Source organism: Tauraco erythrolophus, chromosome 1 (genome assembly GCF_009769465.1).
Source record: "Tauraco erythrolophus isolate bTauEry1 chromosome 1, bTauEry1.pri, whole genome shotgun sequence".
NCBI lineage: Eukaryota > Metazoa > Chordata > Aves > Musophagiformes > Musophagidae > Tauraco > Tauraco erythrolophus.
In genome coordinates this window covers 51,089,256-51,112,321 of record NC_141465.1, presented here as the reverse complement: position 1 = coordinate 51,112,321, position 23,066 = coordinate 51,089,256, and the positions used below count along the sequence as shown (strand labels likewise).

Genomic DNA, 23,066 nt, shown 5'->3' with positions numbered 1-23,066 from the left:
AGGTGATATGACTTATTTTTATATGACTGATTATACAGAATAGGAATCCTCTCTTAAAGACCCATGCATTACTGTTCTCAGATACAGTTTGCAGTTAGCAAAAGAAAAGCTTAACTGTTCTGGATCTTTTAAAAAGGATCTAGATATATTATTTATTTTAGGAATCATAACCGTTTAAGAGCCCTGTCCTGATCTTAAGTGTATCTGTTTTGCATCAGAAGGTGCTGGTCCATTATGATCCTGGAAAGAAAGGCACTAGGACTCCATAAGGTGTCATTTAAAATGCTATTTATTAGCACTAGCACTGGAAGGAGAGAATAGTATAGATAATCTTACTAAATAAGTTTTTAGATGCTGGGAACCTCAATTTGTGTAGCACTGAAGTGGCCTCTGATCTATGGGCAGCACGTGGTGTAGACCTTGTCCATGGAAGAGGTTGTCTCATTTTGATCATTTGAGCTATTATAGAATTTTCTTACAAGAAAACAACTCTATTTGTCATTTCTACTGTCAAACTTGGGAACTTCTTGCTGTACTTTAGATAAAGACAAGGTCAGTCTAGTGGCAGAATCCCTCGTACCCAGTAGAAGCTGCCTGCAGGTTCCTCTGTTACAGCAAGCCGAATGAGTTTATCCTGAGGCCAAGAGATTTGTGCAGCACAACACTGCCTGAAGGCCAGGCTGGACTTGCAGAACAGTGCAGCATAGCACAGCACAGCACAGGCCTGGATGTGCTCAGGTTAACTGTTATGTAGATCACTAACTTCTCGCTGTACAATGATCTTTCAGTCAGGACCACTATAATATCTTCAGAGCACCTTCTGCAGAGCTCATGGAAGCAGTATCTGCATCTGTTTTTTGTGGAAGCTGTGTAAAGTTTGTTAATTGTGCACATATATTATTTCAGGGCACTGCTGCTAAATTTTATTGTTCTCTACTGTATGCTCTGTGCTCTTCAATGAATAGGTGCCCTTCTACAACAACCTGATGCACACTAAACTTCTGAAGCATTAGCAAACCCCCATACATGGTGCTTTTGTGAGGGAAGCTTAAACCCTTGCAATATCAAATTGACAGCCAGGACGGATGTACAGACCAGAGATCCAGCTGGTTGTTTTAGCCAGCATAGAAAAGGTACGCTCTAACATAATCTTTATGTCAGACTTACTGCCAGGAAATGAGTTCTGCACTGAGCTGTGTACATCTGTTTTCAGGAGGGTCTCAGCATGACTTTTTGAGTCAAACTGACATCTCTTTCGAGAAGGCAGGTTCCATTTAAGATGCTTTTTTGTCTCACACTCCAAATTACAGATGTTCATCCTTGAAGATTTTGAATGAATGGCTCTGGAACTTTTGAAATGCTGCTTTCCTACCTAACTACTTCAATGAGTAAGGTTTTGCTCCTAGTGAAAGGTCAGATAATATTATTGTCCATGATTTGTACCTTGGAGACATTCATTATGGCAGGTGCTGCACAAACATACAGATATTCCCTGCTCCGAAGAGTACTGCTATGGTGTTTAGTTAGGAGACAGAAGTTCTTCTGAAAAGACAAGCCTCCTCTCTTACAGAGGCTTATTGTCTGAAGATTGTTTTTTTTGAAGAGTGACTTGAAGAAAAACATCCTGAGGGCCTCATGATATATCTAATTGTAGACAGAGCTGCTTCTCCTCACCACAGAGCAAACAAGAAGCCCACTTCAGTGCCTCTGTGAGACTGATGATGGGGCAAGGCCAGGAAACACTACAGCTGTAGGCCTTCACCTTATAATAGACTGACTCCTGTCAAGGAGAAGACGGTGCTGTACCTATGTTTTCCGGAAGATGCGGCATCCCCTAGCAAAGCGTGATGTCTGGGATACCAGCAAGGATGTCAAGCTGGTCTTAAATAAAGTGAAAAAAATCACCTGTATGTAAGTGTATCCTTCGGAACTTGGGGTTCTAGCATTGCATCTTTTGCAGTGGGAGCAGGCTTGAGAGGACACCACACAGCTTTTTGTTGGTGGCTTGTCGGATTGCTAAACTTAGAAGATTCAGCATGGATCAAATAGATTGAATTAGAGCTGAAAGTTCTCAGCAGCATTGGGAGAGGCCTGGACAGTGCCATCTTGTGAAATCAGAAAGTCCAGGGTACAGTACAGCCATGCGTGCATGTACAGAGAACTGTAAACCATTCACAGCATGGTCTTTATGATCAAGGCACTTGCCTTTTGATCTCACACGACCTGCCTGTAACACCTTATATAAGCCGACAGTTCAGGGCCAGAGTCACGGGAACCCATGCTGTTATATGTAATTAAGTCACGTTATGGGTTGTGCAAGTCAGTTTAAGGGAAATAGAAAGATCAGGCTTCCCTTCTCCTATAAGATGGTTTTAATGGAAAAAGAAGACTAGGGTTTGAATGGTACAATTTATTTACTTGGAAGAGAATCTTGGAGCACCCATCATGGAAAATGCATCTGCACAAAAGGGTTTTCATTCTTGGCTTAAGACTAATTTCTCTTCTCCTAGGATCCCCCCTGTCAAGGCTTGTTAGTAATTAGAAGTCTGAGGAGAACACAGGTATAGCCTGCCCATGCTCCTGAGTTGCTACCTCAGGCAAGGCGGTAGCATGTGTAATTACTATTTAGCAGGGCTGTAGCTGAGGACTGTGGCCTGTGTCTCAAAGCCCTGGGCATCACCTGCCCCTATAACTTGTTTCTGGCCTCTCATCTGGTAGGGTTTTTTTTCCTGTCCTTGATTTTACCCTGGTAATCAGTTTTGACTTGAAACATTATGCTGGAGCATGTGTACTTTGATCTCTTACATCTCTTTAGGTTGCTCAGAGACAGCTTGACAATGATTAGGTAGAAACACATTAGAGAGATCTCTAAGTTTTATTTTCAGTTAAGGTGGTTATTTTCTCTTTATTTTTAGCCATCCCTATCTTGATGTCCAGTGGGCTAATAGTGCTCATCTCTTCAAAGTCACCTACTCATTTCTAATTTTATTGCTTGGCAGAACCTCAGCTATGTTCAGTCCTTTCTGTGCTTTATCCCTGCACTTGGTCATTTCCCTCTCCTTTTCTCTATGCATTCATTAAATTGCAGCCTTTTCTATGTAGTCCTCCTTTTGTGAAGCCTTAGTGTCCAGACAATATAACTTCCTCTTCATACTGGGTTGATAAACTTTCTTGCCACACTGATTCTATCTGGTCAGGCAGTCAAGAATTCTTTGTTGTTTACAGAAGTTTCAAAACAATCCTGAGGCTTATTTTCAAGTGTTTCCAGTCTCTCAAGCTTTCTTTTACAAGATCAAGGTCTTGCAGTTTTGTACTTATTAATTCTGATTAAGGAATAATAAGTTTCATCTGTAAATTGAGTACATGCTCAGATTGTTGAAGTAAACATATTACAATACATAGCCAGAAGGGAAAGCCTTTAAATCATCCCCTTTTGTTAATTTCCTTTTTTTTTTTTTTTTTTGTACTTAGAACTTATATCTGACCCATGTATCTTATAATTCATTCAGATATTGTGAAGGGCAGGGCAGAAGTCTACAGTTTGGGTTTGCTGTAGTTTGAGTCTAACTTTAAAATATTGATTCAGTGTACAAAGTATTGTTTCAGCCTTGATCTGGTCATTATACAGCATTAGACAGTCCTCGACTTTATGATGCCTAGCTATAGACATAGTCTAGATGAACTCTAGGTGCTGCTCCTAGAAAACTACTAAATACAAACTTAGTCTGAGAAAAGGGGTCAGTTAGTTAATTTAACACCTAACAGATGGAACTCCTTAAATACAGGTGTCGTTGTTATTCTATGGACAATGCCTTTCAGAATTGAGGAAGGGTCTGTGAAAAGGAAAAATTGGGGGTTTCTTTGGATATAGGATACTGAGAGCAACTTACTAATTTTAGTTTATGTGTAAGTAATGTGAAAGTGGATGAATTTGCTTTTTGAATCTGAAGTTTCCAAAACTTTGAAGAGGTGATCAGCTGTGACTGAGATTTTAGACAGAAAAATTATAGTAATTCCAAGTGACATACTTGTTTAGCCTTATAAAATAAGCAGAAACAGGCTATTAAGTCCTTGGAATCATTCAAATGGAATGAGGAAAAATGTATTTTATAATGAAGAATGAATTTGCTACTGCAAATACTAGCATTTATTACGGAAAACTCTTGGTACTTACATACCATGCAGATTTACAAGGGTACTTACTAATACCTGCACTGAGGTGCAAGGCACAACAGACACCAAAACCCAGCAAAAAGCTGTTAAAGTAAACTTTAATAAAAATGAACACCACCATTATCCTCTGTGTTAGGATTTAATAAAACAAACATAGATTTGTGTAATAGGCCTTATCTTGGATGCTAAAATAAATATTCTGACAAGACGCCATTTGACAGATTCTGTGACAACAGTAAAAAAGTACCATCAAAAACAGCTTCATTCTGCCAGATCTGCTGCACTGAAGTCCAAGTTGCACCTCTCTTCAGCTGTGTATGTGTTGCTAAGTTTGTGGATGGCTATTTTTGACAAAGTTTTTCATTAGCTGAAACTATTCATTAATGATACACGGTGCCTACATAACAGCTTTTTATAGCTTTCAAGTACCTGCATATTGAGCAAACTGAATTACATGAACATCTTGGGTCTTCTTTCTACCTTCCAAAGAATTGGTAGGAAAATGCTGGAGTTACATAAAATGACTATTTTTTCCAATAGCATACTTAACTTTGTACACATTTCTTAGATATTCATGAACATCTGGAAATTACATTATTATTAAGGATATTTGGGAAAAGACAGCTACCACGCTTCCCCAGCTAGCTCACATTGCATTGTGGACCTGAGGGCCTTTAAAACATTGCCTATGCCTCTGTTGATAATACTTTGATATCCTCAGGAGTAACTTTCTATTGGGTATAGCAATACCATTGTTTTCGTATCACTCTACCTCAGCTGATGCAAATCTGATTGCTGAATTGAGTCCTTCATTGTGTAGGTTTGATTTCACACATCTGGATCTACCTGTACTGAATTATATAAAAGCTTTTCATTGGAGAGTAATCCATGACATTATCTCAGCGTGGTGAAGGAACAGAAATTTTCCCTCCTTCCTCCCACTTACTGCTGTGGCTTTTTTGGAAACTCAAAACTTACAGAGATCTTATTTCAACTGTTTCAAACCTTTTATACTATACATGTCATTAATTTACGTTATTGCTTTTTTGCCCACATTCTATTTATTATAAGGGAATGGCCTCAGTATGAACCTTGAGAGACTGCCATCCAGGAGCATTAAAGAGATTTAAATCCCTTAATGTGCAATGCTTTAAAAACTATTTTATGATATGGCAATTAAAGATGACATGCTGCAACTCTTTAATCCTGAGTGGCTGCCTAGAGTAACAGGATCCCACGGAGCACATTACAGGTATGGCTCAGCAGAAAATTGGCAGTATGTCCTATTTCTCCTCTTGCCCTTTACTCATTTGCTGAAAAATGTAGCTTTCAAAAAATAAAGGAAACAATACAGATTACTGTTGGGTTGAAAGATGCCATTTTGTAGGAGGAGGGAAAGTGATGTTTTAGAAAAAAAAACAATGACCACCCAAAGTGGGCAATTCCTGCTGCAGGAAATGTAACTCCTGGAGATGGGTGGCTCTCCCTTCATAGACATCTTTCAGAGAAATGGGTTGAAAGTTACAAACTCAAGCAGTACTGCTAGAGATGTCATGATCAGTCTTAATGTTCAGATGTCCTTTATAATTTGCTCGAGCTGTTTGTAGCCATGGTCACTGCACACTCAGTCTGGGAGGGTGGATGGCAATTTGGAGGACAAAGGAAAATGAAACAGTTTTGGCACACTTGCTAACTTCTTTGCTACACCTTTAAGAATTGCTTGATGTTTCTCCTATACCACTCAACCTACAGCTCTGATTAAATGGAATAAAATTATGAAGGAAAACATACTCTGGGCAAACCTACATGCCAAATTCACCTTTAGTGGAAAGAGATGCAATTTCTCAGAAGTCAGGAGAGATGCACTCTCATACATTACAGGTATATTTGATGAGCTTGCATTCCGTTTCTGTTTAATCAAATAAATGGATTAAGAAGAGGCTTTACATGTATGGAAAGGGAGAAGACAGAAGTGGTTCCTGTTAGGGCTCACCTGGGAAGTGCAAGTCCCTCTAAAGATACTGTTTAGCCATGGCCCTTCTTGACAGACACCATTGCCTATCTGAATATTCTCCATATATTCATTCATACTCATTGCCTTAATTAAACCATAATTATCTTTAAGACCACCTATATACAGTTAAGAGATGGGGAACTGACAAAGTTAACAGACTGAAGGAGACAGAAACAAGTCTTCCTATTTCTAAAGTTCTTTCATATACTGTCTGCTAACCTCTAAATATTAAAGACTTATCATAGTTATAAATTCCAGCTCTCTTCAATCACCAGCCAGGAATACTATAGCTATTGTAAAGCGGCATTAGCCGAGCCCTAAACAAGCAGCTCTTTCAGAGATGTTCTCTGCAGGCAGAGCATATGTCTGGCTGTTTTTTTTTTGTTGTTTTGCTTTTCTACTGAAGTGCATATTATGTATTCATTTATGTATCTCTTATCTTTGTCTTGCCTCATGCTGGAAGGCTCTTTAAGAAAAAATCTAAAAAACCTTCTATATAGTATGAACTAACATCTCACTGTGAATTGCAGGATATGTATGTATTTTTGGTTCATCTCATACACTGGATAACACTGGGGTATGGCTTTGTTTTCTTCAAAAACAGAATGCCCTTTCAGAAAGAACTTCATTGATAGGAAAAGTTGTTCCTATTTTTTGAAATGTAAGAGGGCTAAACAATGTTACATTTTCTGTGCTGCTGGCATCTCCTCTGTTGTCTAGGATGATCAGCATGCCTACCTTGCATCTTATCTGTGGCTCAAGTGGAATGTGTTGCAAGGCAAAAGCAGAAATCTTGAATTTTGCAGTCGGAGAAAACAAGAGAATCGCTCACAGATTGAGATAAAAGTGACAGATGTGAATAATATAAAACTCCACATCACCTCTAGCCTTTTCCCTCAAGCCAGAGATTCCCTGTCAGATACGCTGCTTCAGACACGGATCTCATAGTATCACATAACTGAAGTAAAGATTGCATTTGGTTACAGCTCAAATGGGAGACCTCACGGGTAAAACCCCACACTGATGTAGAAGTGGAGTCACCCAGTGCCACTATTCTTCCCAAATCAGCTGTGATCTGGGAAGAGTTCAAGGGAACAGATGTGCCACAGAGGAAATTTCATTTGCAGCCTAGTGAGAAACCTGAGCTCTCAGGGCAGAGGTCTGCATTAAAACATAGTCTTTACTAAAACCTGCCTAAGAGGTGATCCTTTCAGTTTCTGATTTCTGCAGCAGTTTGTAACTCCATCACTTGTGTCAGAGCAATCACTAATGGGGCTTGTATAAGTTACATCAAGCAGTGGTGCACAGGTGGGAATGACAGGGCAAGGCAGGAACAGCTTAAAGAGATTTTGCAAACAGAGCTATTTCCCCCTCAGGGACTTGACACTTGTGGGTATAGTCTTTGTCACATTTTGCAAGTAGCAAGATCTAACAGGGATAATATTGGTTGCAGTGTAGCTTCTTCCCTTCTCCACAGAGAAGGGAATAAGAGTTTGGTAACAGAGAAGGGGCTCTGTAGTATCATGGGGAGGTGGCAAATTTTAATGAAAATCATATCTTTAGAGAATTTATTTCCTACTCTTATGAAAGCATCTAAAAAAGTTGCACTGAAGACTAGAACATTGTACAGGAAGGGTGAGATTCCATTTCCAAATATTTAATTAATTTCCTGAATTTAGATGTCTCTTTGTAGATGTCCATATTGGAGCTAGAGCCTTGACTCACTTCTTTACACAAAGGGACCTGGTGCCAGTTGAGGTGCTCTAGGTTATCATGCCTTGCTTCCTGCTGCTGGTCCAAGTGGGTCTGGGGGTCCTTCTGTCATGTCCAGCAGCCCTGTACATACATCTTTGACAGATTGCAGCACACTTTTACACACTTTTAAAGCAAAGCTGTTGGATAAGGTAATCAAAGCACTTGTCCAGTATACAGGAATGCTGGGTTCAACATGGTCTTGAGTCTTTGGAGAGGGGAAATAAAATTCAGCCCCAAATAGTCCAGGAATTGAGGAAGAGCCATCTCCTTGCTTCATTACCCCATATAGATCCTGCTGATAAGCCACTCAGCACAAAGCCACTTCACTCTCACCAGTGAGAAAATGTCAAGAAGAGCAAAGCTGTGAAGCTTTGTGATTCAGGACTTTGCCTGGGAGGGATTTAAATGTGACCCCAATTCCTAGTCTGAAAATTCTTTCAGCAACTTATTTGTTAATTGTTCATAGTAAAAATAAACACACAGGCACACCACTGATGCGCTCTAAAAAGTAGTGTGTGTTATTTATGTCCACGTGTTATTTTTCTTACTCTCTGGACTGATGAATTCCTGATCTGCTCACGTAAAGTGAAAAAAAAAAAAAACAAACAGGAGCAAGAGAGGGTGAGTGGGGTATGTGTATGTACTTTTACATCCCTTTCCTAAGCCCTGTGCTTAGGATACTCAACAGAAAGGTAGGTGATTTGGATGTAAACACTCTAAGGCTAAGGAGGAAGCTCAAGGAGGAAGCTCAGCTAAGTCTTCACTCTGCACAATTGCTCCATCAGTAGAGCTGCAATTAGAATAAGAAATCATGAACATTGCCTTCAGGGATAGTGTTCCAAACATCTTAATATTGCTACAGTTTCTGGTTTTAGCAGAGACCAGAAAAGAACATCTTTTCTTGGTAGAACATGAGTGCAATGAGTTGAATGAAATCACATGGAAGAGTTTTCTATGAGGAAATTATACTCTACAAGATTTTCTGCAAAAGACTCTTTCAAATATCTTGAGCTGGCATTTTCTCATGTCTGCTTAGTTTTATAGTAATTAATCTGTTCTAAGTCTCCAAACAGTGTAAGATTCTGGCTAAGGATTTTATTAGAACACAGTCCAGGGAACAGCTCTGCACTGAAGTAGCACCTATTTTGCAGCAAATCTAGATTTCTTTCTTAAAACTGCAGAACAGACGAATGCATTGAACAGAAAACAACTGAGAAACTTCTAAACTTTATGTATCATGAATGTGAAGCCAAAGAGTCCTTTCAGCATCCAATTTTCCAAATTATTCTATTTCCACAATTAATCCCTAAGCTAATATTACTAGAATGCTGGCCATAATAATTACAGAGCTGTACAACAGGTGAATCAACTAGATGTAGAAATTCATCTACCAGAAGGTACTCTTACATCAGAGGAAGGCTGCATTCTACTTTCAAGAAAAGAAGAGATATTAATATTATTAGTTTAACCAACCTAATAGTGGTTAAAAATCTCTTTTCAAAGTTTCCTTGAAGAGATCTGTGAATGGGATGATATATTTGAAGACTAAAATTTGTAAGAACATAAGTGATCTAGATGTGCAAAGCTAACTAGCTATCACTAGAACAGAGTATGTAGTATTTTCTGCTGTTCTCATGTTGGAACAAGCCAAAACTAGATTTCCATGTTTCACTGCAAACTCTAGTGTCATAACCTTGAGAAATATGCAAGGACTCAGCAAATCAATCAACAGAATTATACTCTCCTTTTAATATAGCTCTCTCTCCTCCTTGACGATAGCAGAGAAGGGACAGTTTGGATTAGTGTGTAATCAGTAAGTTCTCTGACTTGGTCTTGAAATGTCAGCTCTTAATCTCCCTTACCTTGAAAAATGAAGATATTGAGATTCAATGTAATAGCTTTGTCTGAGAGGTATAGTCCTCCTGCCAATATTCTTCTCATAGAGAGGCTGTGCATTTCCACTGCCCTGGCAGCAGGCTCCATTTCATGTGACTCAATGGCAAATTCAGAAGTTTTCTCTGTGCATTTTCTTCAGCTATGAACACATGAATTTGCAGCCATTTAATTTAAATCTGGGTTTCAAAAAAAGAATAGCAATAAAAGACTAGTTGAGACAGTGGGTATATTTAGGAAAATTGCATGAAGGAGTTATAAATTATGTCTGCGCTGAAAGTTATCAAATTATAAAGGTGAATTAAACTCTATATTTTTAAGATTCTACTAAAAAAAAGTACCCAAATATTTTCCTCTCTGCTCCAATATATTTTACACTAGACGGGGCAGTTAAGTACTTGATTTCATGGAGGAGGTGGTCACGTAAGAATGGAAAGATCTGCCAATCTCTGACGACTTTTTTGTAAGCTCTGTGGTGAAGGCAGGAAAGACAGACGAAAAGTGAGTAGGTTGGTATATTAAGTGATTTTTCTTCACATCAACAGCAAAACAAGTGGTTTCTTGCATTTTGAATCCAAATGCCAGTGCCTCTGGCTGCTTTATAACTTTCTCATATAGCAGCAATTCCTATACGGATTTTTAAATGCTTATCTACAGTCTTAGCTGGTTGTTCTGTCACAGTGAACTTTTCAGGCTGGAAAATGGCAGCAAATATAGATCACTGATTTTTCATTTGATGGCCCAGATGAGAGCTGGTGTTATAGTGACTGTGTCTTGCTAAGGAGGACTTATGAACTAATCCTGTTTTCCATGAGTTCAAGCCAAGTTAAACCTTTTTCCCCAACTGTACTGACTGTAGCTACCTAAAGTGTTTTTAAGTGTAACAGTAGTTGAAAGAGTTAAGTGCCCTATCCAAAGTCACGGAAGCCAAGGAAAGATTCACAGATTATTTCCAGAGTGCATATGGCTTTATGAGCTAGCACAACTGTGGTCCCTCAGACAGCCGTGCTGGTAGACTGCTAGGGTGCTCTGCTGCTCCCTTCCATCCTCTACACTTCGCTTTTCTACCAGGGAATCCAAGCAAGGTGAACAGTATTTTGTACCGTTAGACCTTCTGAATGAGAAGTACCTTCAAATATCTTAGTATGAAATCTATCCCTAATGATTTCAGCAGACTTTGTGGACGGCTGTAGAGCAGCATTGCAGGTCAAGTTTGAACAAACAACATGAAATCAGAGTAGGTAATGCAAATGAGATTGTTTTGCATAATACTTAATAGCAAGCAATATTATGATATTTCTATGATATTACAAAAATGTTTTTCAAAATTGAGTCTTCTTGATGTTTTTCTCATTCCCTTTACTCTCTGGTAGACAGATTTAAAAGCACTGCAGATCAGACTGCTTTGTATTTTTCCTCAAGTGCTGATAGCAACAAGGGTTTCAGATGCCAGACCTAAAAATCCCACACCTAATTAATCTGGAGGCCATTTAGCCTACATAAAAATGTGAAATAGTTAAAAAGCACACGCCTGCTTACACTTAGCACATGTTAGGTAGAATGCAGATAACACACGCCTTCTTCTGTGTTTGTTTACGGTTTTATGTTTACTCAGGGTAACAGAAATGACCTAATTTTCTGCAGAACATTTCTGTACTCAAATTCTGCAGAGTAATCACTGCCTCTCCTCACCTTCCCTTTTCTGTTAAGCATGATCATGCAAGCTTCAGGGACCAATGTCATGGTAGTGAAGGGAGAACACGTGGATTTAACAACAGGTAGGACCTACTGCCACCAGCAGAGCCCAAGGTGACTTCAGACAGACTATGAAGGACATCTCCTGCAGAATGGAGGATAGGGCATAGTAGAAACATGGTCCTGCTGCAGGGCTGTTACTGGGAACATGAGGTGTCCTAAGACTGGAGTGAATAGATTAAGAAGTCAAAACTACAGAGCCCAGTAAGAACTATGTAGACTACTCCATCATGGGAACCTAGCTTCACCACTGTGGGAAAACGACTAAAATCGATGGGGAATGGGAGAACATTGTTCCCTAGAATTCAGCTAATATTAGAGCAGCTCTGACATGAAACACAGCTGCTGCTTCCAGGAATGAACAAGGCCTCAATATCCTTGAGATGGGGAGGAGAGTGATACGAAGGTATCATGGCTCAGCCCTGTTATCAGGGACAAGAAACAACGGACAAGGCCCACGCAATACCCTTGAAATGGGGAGTAGAGTGGTACGGAGGTATCACGGCTCATCCCTGTTATCAGGGATGAGAGGCGCCTGGTAAAGATAACCATAAAAATGCCATCAAGGAAAGTGAATCACAACCGCTGTCTCAGCAGTGATGGCGAAATTGTGTCCTTCAGCTACTAAGTCACACCTCCACCCGCCTCCGAGCTGCGACCACCCCTCAAACGAGCAATTTACACCAATCCTAATAAAAGTTATGTATGACTAGAGTCACTCAAGCTCCACCTAAAAGATATGAAAAAAGTATAAAATAGCAGCAAACAAAGGGGATGTTAGGGAGAAGCCCCCCCCATCGGAACGCCTGGGATCAGTCGACGGGCTGAACCTCTCTTCTCCCCCCCATAGGGACGCCTATTGGGTAAGAACTCTGTGTTATGTGCACTTACTTAATTACTTACTAACGTCTTGCTAGCTATTTAGTATTATCACTGATCAGTAATCGTTTTATATTATCACTGCAGTATTTCAATTAAAGTTGTTTTTGTAGTCAGTCACTATCACCGGCTATCCTCGAACCTGTATTCTGTCACGAATAAAATATACATGCATGTTTCCGGAAACTTTTGAATTATTATAAGGAGCTGGCCCATAGTACTACTAGTGACGATCCCTTAATAAGTGGGCGAATCACCCTCCGACCTACTGAGCTGCCAAGAAAGGGCAGGGGGAGTTGGGCCCAAGGGTCTCGTCTAACTTGGGAGCTGGTATACTGGCCAAATTACCTCCTGTTTGTCTATTAGTGACGGATCCCACAATAAGTCAGACGAATCACCCTCTGACCTGCTGAGCTGCCAAGAGAGGGCAGGGGGAGTCGGACCCAAGGGTCTCGCCTGACTTGGGAGCTGATAGACTGGTCGTTTTGACCTCAAAACGTGACAACCACATCTCTCTTTTGAGCATTGCATGGATTTTCTGACATACTGTCTGATGGTGGAATGCAGCAGCCACTGACTGGAGGGGATGGATCATATCCTCTCTGTCCACTTGGAGGGTTTGATCTGAGAGTGTCATGCAAGTGAACAAATTAGTAAGTAATTTTTGCCTTCTATAATTTCAGTTGGTGTGCAGATGTGGTTTGCAAACTCCCAGAGTCAGATCTCACAGCATTCAAGAAAAGTAGCATTACCTCTAGACTGAGGCTGGAATCACAAATGTAGTGATTCAGTTCTGAAGGATGGAGTAAACTTCTTACAGTAAACTCCAAACTGAATTAAGTTAGACTTTCATATAAACAAAGATGCTTAATTGCTTACAAGATGGAAGTCTTGAAAAATAAAACTCTTGATGTTAGATCCTTATATCCTATTAAGGGGAGAAATTCTGTCATTAGTAATGATGTGATATGGCAACATCCATTATTTTTTCTTGACAAGGTACCAAAAAGAGGAATTTCAGACATTTTCAGATGAAGAATCATAGAATCACAGAATCTTTGAGGCTGGAAGGGCACCTCTGGAGATTGTCTTGTCCAACCCTTTGCTCAAGCAGGGTCAGATATGGCAAATTGCTCAGGACTGCATCCAGTTGCATTTTGAATATCTCCGAAGACAGAAACTCCATCACCTCTCTGGCCAACCTATTCCAGTGTTTGACCACCTTCAACGTAAAAAGGTGTTTTCTTGTGTTCAGATGCAATTTCATGTGTGTTCAGTTCATGTCCATCACCTCTTGTCCTGTCCCTGGACACCACTGAGCAGAATCTGGCTTTCTCTTCTTTGTTCTCTCCTACCAGGTAGTTATGCATATTGCTAAGATCCCCCTAAAACTTTTCTTCTCCAGGCTGAGACGTCCCAGCTCTCTCAGTCTCTTCTCATACGTCAGATACTCCAGTCCCTTCATCATTTTCATGGCCCTTTGCTGGACTCACTCCAGTAGCTCCATGTCTCATACTGGGGAGCCCAGAGCTGGACTCAGCATTCCAGATGTGCCTCACCAGTGCTGTGTAAAGCAGAAGGATCCCCTCCCTTGACCTGCTGACTGTGCTCTGCCTAATGCAGCCTGGAAGACTGTGGACATTCTTTGCTGTGGAGGCACATTTCTGGATCACCAGCTTATTGGCACCCAGGTCCTTCTTTGCAGTGCTGCTTCCTACCCTGTTGTCCTCAGCCTGTACAGATGCCTGTTATTATTCCTCACTAGATGCAGGAATTTGCATTTCCCTTTGTTCAGTTTCATGACATTCCTCTTAGTCCAACTCTCCAGTCTGTCCGGGTCCCTTTGATGAGCGGAAACAAACTCCATAACTCCGGGAGAGTTATAAAGCAGGTATGTTTATTGCAGCGCTGGGTGCAAGGGGAATCTTTCCTCCACAAACTTGCACACCGTATGGCAAAACAACCGCCTATTTATGATGACCAGATGGTCGTTAACAGTTCCCATTATCTTATTTGCTCCTTCTCAGGTCGTTCCTCATGGACAATAGGGTTCCGGTTAACAGTTCTCGTTATCTTTATGGCTCTAGATGGCTACTTATCTGCTCCTTCTCAGGTCAAGCCGCCCTAATGTCATCATTCAGGAGCCTCTTATCTATATCGGTATTTTACTAAACTATTTGCTGTGTTGCAATGCCTGACTGAGTGTTATTTCCATATCAAGTCCCTCCTTTTCTCTTCTCCTTTGCACATTCTTTTGCTATATGATGCCATTCCCTTTAAGGGTTTTGGCAAATACTTGCCACTTTCAATGTTTTGCCTTCTACCGGTCTGTGTACACATCCACATGAAGCATTGCAACATACAGCAAACTAGCAATCCTAACACAATTATCATAATAAATGCAATAAAAAGTTGCTTTAGCCATGTGAAAATAGGTAACCAAGAGGTGAGCTTTTTCCAAAGTTCAGATAAACCAAATGAAGTATTATCTTGAGATATTCGGTGTAAAATTTGATTCTTCTCCCATATTTTCTGCAAATCTGTTTCTACCCGTTTTTCTTGATTAATGTAAGTGCAACAACTTAGATTAATAACTGCACACAATCTCCCTTCTTTAGCTAATAAAAGGTCTAACCTTAATTGGTTTTGCAAAGCCTCTTTACTTAAAGAGCTCACTTCCTCCCCTGTAGTGCATCAAGGGCGAGACTTTCCATTTGTTCTAATGTAACAATTGCTTTTTCCAGTTCATTTACCCCTAATGAAGGAATTAACCATCTCACAAAACTATGAAAACCAGGATCTCGTTCTGCCAGAGGATCTGACACTTCCCGTATATGTCTCCAACGGGGTGTCCTCCATATACCGGTCTGTATACCGGTGAATCAGTCTGGTTATATTTTCATCTTGAGGTATGAGATAACCCATCGTACAGGCTCCTTCCCAATACTGGGGCAAGGATTTCCTGGCCCATCCATCTCCACATAGCCACCAGAGTCCAACCGGTATGTATTCATACAGAAGGCTATGATTTAATCCCATAATGATTGGACCTGGGCACTCCCTAGTCTCACTTAGTGTGCATACAGTGACATTTAGTTCTTTAATTTTGGTTTCACTAAGGTGTCCTACCTGTTCTGCGCTGCTATTGCTATTCCCCCGTAATCTATCCCCTGTAGATCAAACTGCATCTTCATATCTGTATTAGTTTTAGGTAGGTGTGGGTGCGGGGACCCTTCTTCTGATTTCCAACAAAGAGTTAAGCTTACTCTGCTGGTTATCTGAAAGACATTTTCCATCTGTTTGCCGGCTCATTCCAACTCCGGTTTCGATACTTCACTGGAACTCCAAAAAATGGGAATCCCATATTACTTTTGGGAAGAGCTGTACATATCCAACAATCTGAGAAGTAGATAGCTCGAGAAATATTAGTGGTTAAGCGTACAAACTATTTCTGCTCCCATAACACGTTATTCATTCTTTCTGTAAATATGGTACTGTCAGGGTGCACTGCTTCAGAGATCATGTATATCCCTTAATATCCATCTCAGACAATCAGGCAGCAAAAGCCCAAGGTATGCAAACATAGAATCTCCTGTGAGAAGGGAGGTCATCTTGCCCCATTTTCACACCTTTCGTCACAAGGGAGACCTTGAGCAGGTGGGAAAATGGTGCCAAGCTGGGTATGCAACGGCAAAAAATCCATGCTGGCAACATGAAGACGTCAGATAAGATCTCTGCACTTGTGCTAGAGAAAGGGCTCAAGCCTGCACACCCTGCCAGAAGTTGGGTGAGTGTGATGCAGACAGAATGACACCTCCCAAGCACTGGCAGATGGTATCAAGAGCAGAGACAGAAGTTCCTTGGGCATCTTCCACACCCAAATCAGAGGCAAATGTCTTCAGCAAACTCTATGTGTAGATGCTGGGGTACCTGTCTCCCAGACCGAAGTCTGAGAACAGCCTGATATACATGAGGATATCAGAGGCAGTCCTCAAGATGCTGGCAGGCACGTAGTAACAACTGCACCCCGGGGAAACCCTTTGTAGTGGTTCTGGGCATCTACCATGGGACCACCTCAGCTCAGCAGCTCCGCTGCTTGCCATAGAAGAACACAAAAAGTGTGGGCAAGTGATATTACAGCACATCAACTGATATTCCTACTGCTGCTAATACTAAATGAGCAGATGAAACAACTTGAAATATAAGGGTTTAGAGAACCCAGCGTAAATAATTCCAAAAATACTGCTAATTTTGAGGCTGATATAAGGGATTTTACTCACGTAAGTATTCCCATGCATGAAAACGGGATTGCTCACATGAATACATCAGGTCCTATGCAATGTGGAGTTTTTTTGTTTGTTTGTTTTCTTATAAGGTTTTAGTGTGACTATTGTTGTCTTGTTTTACAAGATAAAGTGTTTTTTACTGTGATGTTCCTTATTGTTACTTCTTTCTAGTTAGGTTTTATAAATACCGCTTTACATTGATAATGTTTTAGATAATTTTTTTGTCTCTCTCACTGTATCATTGTTAATTTCTGCATTTGATTCAAACTGATGAGAATGCTTTTATTGCAATTCATTTTATTGACTATATTGTAATGAGTCGCAAATATCTCTCATGCGCAATTTCCTCAAATCAGTAAATTCTCATTCCTTTTGATCACTTTGTATTACTGCTTGTTTTTTCAAATCCAGTGTATTTTTCTTCTTGGTTTTATCTTTTTCTTTTGTAGATGTCGCTGACCTTCATCCAAATTCTGTTTGCATAATCAGGTAATATAACCATAAACTTTAAGCTTCTTCCCAGCTTTATCCTTTCTCACATAAGATGGTCGAGCTCCATTTAAGCTATAGCCACCAGTATCTCTGTTCAGGTCCATGCACTGGAGATAATAGGGAGCCTTGCCATGGCTAAGGGAACAGAAATACATGGGAATGAAGGAAGCTGGTAAGAAGAGCTGCAGTAAGAGATTTTGGCAAACTTTTTTCGCAGGACAATGATTGTGATCTGTTCGTGCTCTTCTATTTAAGAATCATCTGAAAGTGAGCTTTGCCACAGTGCTTGCTCAAGCTCTGAGTTGCCTTTGAATTAATTGCTATGATTCTTAGCCTTATCCCTAATGTGTACTGTGTCACTGATAATCAAAATCATGTGTGTTATATCTTCTCCTTGTTTCAAAGGCTCATTAAATCCACAAAGGGCTTTCAGGATGGATATGTATGTTTCCAGTGTGCCTATGTATTTGTGTAAACTTCTGTTTGCAAATTCATGTCCAAAGAATGTAAGTAGTAGTGTCTTCAAAAATTTTTACTCACAATCTATCATCTGCCATGCAATACACTTTAAAAACATGTAAAAAAAGGTGAACAATTTATTGAATAAACATTTACAGATATTCTGCAATATTTGCCCATGTTTAAAGTGTTTGAAGAAGCATGATACATGATACACAGAATTTTATGTACAAATACTGCAAACATTGCCTAATAAAGACTCCAGACAGCACAGGGCAATATGAACATTGTATCTAACTCAGATGAATCTCAGTGTTTAAGTCATTACGATTAAGTAACGGATGGCTTTTGGGAAATTAATTGATGGTCTCAGACTTGGTCCTGCTGGACAGTTATCACCATCATACAAATGAAATCATTATCCTACTGCTTTGCAAGCTCAGGAGAGAGATAATGAACAGGATAGGTAAAGTAGCTGAACTACATCTTGTCTTTAAAACAAGACGGCAGCTAATTAACAGGGTGCTATGATGGTAACTTTTATTCCCACTGCCCTTGCATGACTTCTTCAGAGTGAAAAATAGAACTCCTAAGGTCTCTGAAACTTTCTTATAAGTGAAATTACAGATACAAAAGCTTCAGGGACGTTCCTGTAATTCCTACATGAAGCTGCTGATTTTACTGTTAGAATTTTATGCAAAATGTTTTCTGAAAGCTTTACTAGTGACTGGAAAATGAATCCTTAGTTAAAAGCCACCTGACCCTTGAAAAACAATGAGATGGTTAAACAAAAGCAAAATAACACTATGCAAGAATGCAGCATTAATTAAATAACTTATCTGGTGGTAAAGACATCTTACGATATTTTTCATCAGCTCAGAACTGTTTAAGAAAAGTGTATTCTACTAAAAAAAGTTCAGCTATTTTCCATACTTAAAGCCAAAGACATATATTGTACAACTGAAAGGTCAGGAGATGTATTGAGATATCATCTACTCTGTCAGCCCCTTGGAAGACAGGATCAAGATGTATCATTCTTGACCACTGTTTGTCTAACTTGTTCTTGAAACTCTCTGATGATGGAGATGCTATTTATCCATCCGATAGTACATCCCAGTGTTTAATTAGCCTTGCTTTTCTCCTTTTTCCTCCTGTCTGCCCGGACTCTTCTATGCATCAGTTTAACCTGTGTCTTATCTTACTGACCGTGTATTTGGGAAGCAGTTTGTTTCTTTCTTCTTTGCATCAGCTTTTCATATACTTTTATACTTATTTCATACACCTTTTCAACATTCTCTTCCTAGTGCCAAGAAACCTGAGTCTGCCCAGTTCTTCCTTGAAGGTACTATTTTCTAGACTTCTGAAGGCTTTTGCTGCTTTCCTCTGAATTCTGTGCTTAAAATCTTGCTAAAGTTAATTTATACAATAACCACTGCTTCCTTTTTTACCCTTGAATATCTTGTTCTGCAAAAGCACATTTAATTTGCCTGACAAGACTTATCCTTGACAAACTCATTGCATCAGCCAGAACCCATGTACTTGTTCTTTACAGGGCAAGAGATCAACTTCTCAGCTTTCTCCTCTCTAAGGTAGAAACCAGAAGTGAATATTCTCATTAAATCATAATAATTAATATTTTTTTTCATCCTTATTATTATGGTCTTCAAGGAACTGAGAAAATGAGAATATGGCATGAGATGAGGGGTTTAAACATTCTTCTGAGAGCTGTCAATGAACCAGTCAACTCAAGTATAGAGTATGTGTGTCTTTCAAACCTGTAAGAACTCGTGAAGTCTCGTCTGTCTCTGGTGAGCTTGTCTTAGAAGAGATAGTGGTTGTACCATGAGATGCAAAGGATCTGAGCATCTGTGTCAAGCAAAGGTCAAACAGAACCCGCTTCTGGCTAGGCACTGCAAAGCAAAAAGTTACTGGTGTCCCAATGGCCCTTTGCTCAGCACGACATTGATGAATCATCAGATAGACAATGAGGATCAGCAACAGTGTGGAACCATGTAACCAGATAATGATAAAAATGGCTAGTAATAGAACAAAGCAGCAGATTGGCCTTATTCACAATAGCTCATGAATTACCTGGAAACTTGTAATACAAGTAAGATAAGCGTTATCCAAGCATCCTGATCATTTAAGTTTCGTACAGTAGTTTCCCCTCCAAAGATTATTTTCCCATTGAGAAGCTGTCCTCAAGGGTTATTATAAAACCATCTCCCTTGCCTTTCATAGGCTTTCTGCTTCCGCGCATTTTCATAGCCTTCTCTTCAGATGTCTCTCCTGAGAATGTGAGTAGGAAAAATAAAGCAACAATAAAGCCAGCAAGACTTCTTGCTCCCTCATGAAAAACAAAGAATAACAACAGATGTAGAAGATCCCTCTCACTTCCCTGCAGAATAAAACCAACAAACACGAAGTTGCATGATGAACTGCTTTCCTTGGTTCCTCTTAAGAAAATAAAATACACAAAACATTAGTAATAAAGTCCTGCTTTGTCGCTTAATACATTCTCAAAAACATGCTATTGTTGTTCAGAATCGTATAGAATAAAAGTAATATGGCAATAAACAACCCTTATGGGTTTTGGCACAATTTCATCCTTGAGAAGTCTCCTTCAGGGGGGCCCCAAGCAGACATTCATGCAAAGAATAGGAGTGCTGGAGATGGAATATCACATCTGTTGCAGAGTTTGTACCCTGTACAGCACTACTGGCAAGGAAGCACAGAGGAAAATATGCAGTGCAAATGTGGGAATTTCATGTGGGATTTAGAGGAAGAGGAAATTCAGGTGTTACTTCAGGCCTCCTGTGGATGCATGTTGGCTGACTATCATGTATTCTTGCAGACCAGGAATGTCAAGCTCTGAGATTTGCCTATGCAAGTAAAAGCCTGGCTTGATGTAGAAATCAGGATTTTGCTGCAGTGGTAAAATGAGGCCTCTGTAATCCTCATATCCCCTTTCACCAGACCACCACTAGATTAATTTTGATGTCTTTTGCTGACAGGTTTACAAATCACCTCATTAGTTCCTGTGAGTCTGCATTCTTCCACTCGATGTGTAAGAAAAAATAAGCAAAGACAAAAACAAAGACGAAGAACACAGCAGGCTGGAATTCCCACACTAGCTGTTCGTCAGGCAACACAATGTTATGGTATAGGGAATTCGTGCAACAACAACCAAAAAAGTCTTGGTGAGAATAATTATGTTTGATTTATGCCAGCCACAGAGAGGAATATGTGCTTTGATTAGTTATTGGAACAATATATTGCTCAGTCTTATAATCACATTTTCCTGGAGTCCGTACACTCAAACTTTACCTACAGGTGCTCTATCTATATTGTGCTACTGCTAAATTGTCATGAAATATTTTCTTCTTTTTTGTAGTTTCCTTACAGTACTATGTTTGTGTTAACAAAATGCAGTTTTATATGAACAAGTACTGTTGTAAACAATATATGTCATAGAAATATATGTTAAAATGTAAACAATAGCTACATCTGTGCATGTGCTTTTGTGATGGATGCACTCAACCCCTTAAACAAACTAGCGGTAGTTTGTTATAGGCTCCAAAGCAGGTAAAGACCTGAGCTGCAGCCAGGCCAAGAACTCCTCTAGTTTCAATCTGTTCTCTGAAAACCCACAGAGGAGTAGAGTGACGCTGTGGGCATCGGTGCATATGAGCTTGTAACACTGGTCATGCAATTAACTCATGAATAGCCAGTGGCTTTTCCAAGACTCATTTATCAAGGAACAAAGAAAGTTGTGGGTACAAGGAGTCTCATGCACGCTTCATGCACACACATCGCATGTGACTTGACTATGAGCCAACCACTTTATCCTATAAATATGACAGCCTAAGTGAGCCTACTTCGAGCTCTCCGTGCTAGACAGTGTGATTGCATGGCAGTGATCTCCCCTCGAGCTGGAACGCCTCTAAAGGTTGCTTCTTAAGATAGACAGATCTTTTACTAATGGCAGATCATTGGATGAGTCCAACTAGAACTCTCCCTGAATTGCAACTGGACTGCACATAAGGCGACTGTCCCCTTGAGCAGGAATGCCTCTCAAGGTTTGAGATTCCTCACTTGAGACTAAGAGATCCTTCCTTGCCCGAGGCGGAGAGATCCCTTACTCCTCAACATCGAGAGATTCCTTGCCACAACAGATCCCCAGTAAGTGACTAATAGCTTGCTAAATTTTGTAAGCTTCGATAAGATTATATTTTAGATTGATTGTGCACATATAATTCTATTAGACATAAGCTGTTGACCAAGTCTGAGACTAAGATTGGACCTCACCACACCTAGGCTCTGCAAGGAGTTTGGAAAGCAAGGGGGTCTACTCTGGACCTCAAGGCTCAACGGGAGGGTCTTCCTTACCCTTTGCTTCTCTGGTCTCTGTGTGAATAATTCCAACTCGGTTGTAGCTCAATTTTCCTTTGTGTATTTCTTCCATGCAGTCATTCATAGAGTGAATCTTGCCATCAAACTTTAAGTTGCACTTCTATGACATCACATTAACTTTTGTTAGTACCTTTGATGGTGATTCTTTAAGTGATTGAAATCCTGCATTTACGACAGTTTTCAAGGTGAACAAATTGAACATTTTCCTGTATAGAAGTATTTAAATGTTATGTGTTTATTAACTACCTGCTGATCTTATCACTTCAGATGAGTAAATCTATTTCTGGGAAGGTGATGCTGCACATCCATTTTTAAAGCTTGAAACTCAGCAAGGCTTCATAAAGTTTTGGAACCAGGCTTGTGAGAACTAGTTTTGAGTCATATGTTTCAGAAAGACCATCTCCTTATTGTCCATGGTGTGCCAAATTTACAGCTTAGCTTGAAGAGTGGTATTCACTACAAAACAATGTGCATAAAAGCTCTGTTCATTTTCTGTTTGATTTTCTCTGTTCTGACAAACATAAATGCTTAAAGTCCGTAGATAAATGCCTGAAGAATTTGTTTTCATTAGCACAATCAACAGCTCTCATGCACATCTGTAAGCTATTTCGACACTTTTGAAATTCACAGACCAATTTTTAGAGCCTAAACATGTTTTTGGTTTTTTTTTTTGAGGTGACAGAATTGGACTGTAAGTCTGAAAGTTAAAATGAGTGAAACAGGATGCCTGGAGTGAAAAAATTACTTTTTAGGGATCTTAGAAAGTAGGTGGAAGGCGGAATTTCAGAAAGACACTACTAACAGTGCATAAATTATATAGGAATGACAGAGTAGATATTTCCACTGGGAAAGAGGCTGAATAAATTACAGAAAGTATCAGACAATATAAATGAAATATGATGATGTAACAAGTTGTACCATGGGATTCCTGAGAGTGGAAATTCCAC

General features: G+C 39.8%; 1 protein-coding gene across 1 annotated transcript; it reads right to left on the bottom strand.

Annotated features, from left to right (window-relative positions):
• Positions 1-14,674: 14,674 nt before the first annotated feature.
• Positions 14,675-15,508, bottom strand: LOC147529398 (endogenous retroviral envelope protein HEMO-like). The gene is given in 3 exon segments (XM_086615557.1): positions 14,675-15,153; positions 15,156-15,343; positions 15,345-15,508. Coding segments are annotated over 3 exon segments (831 nt in total).
• Positions 15,509-23,066: the final 7,558 nt, after the last annotated feature.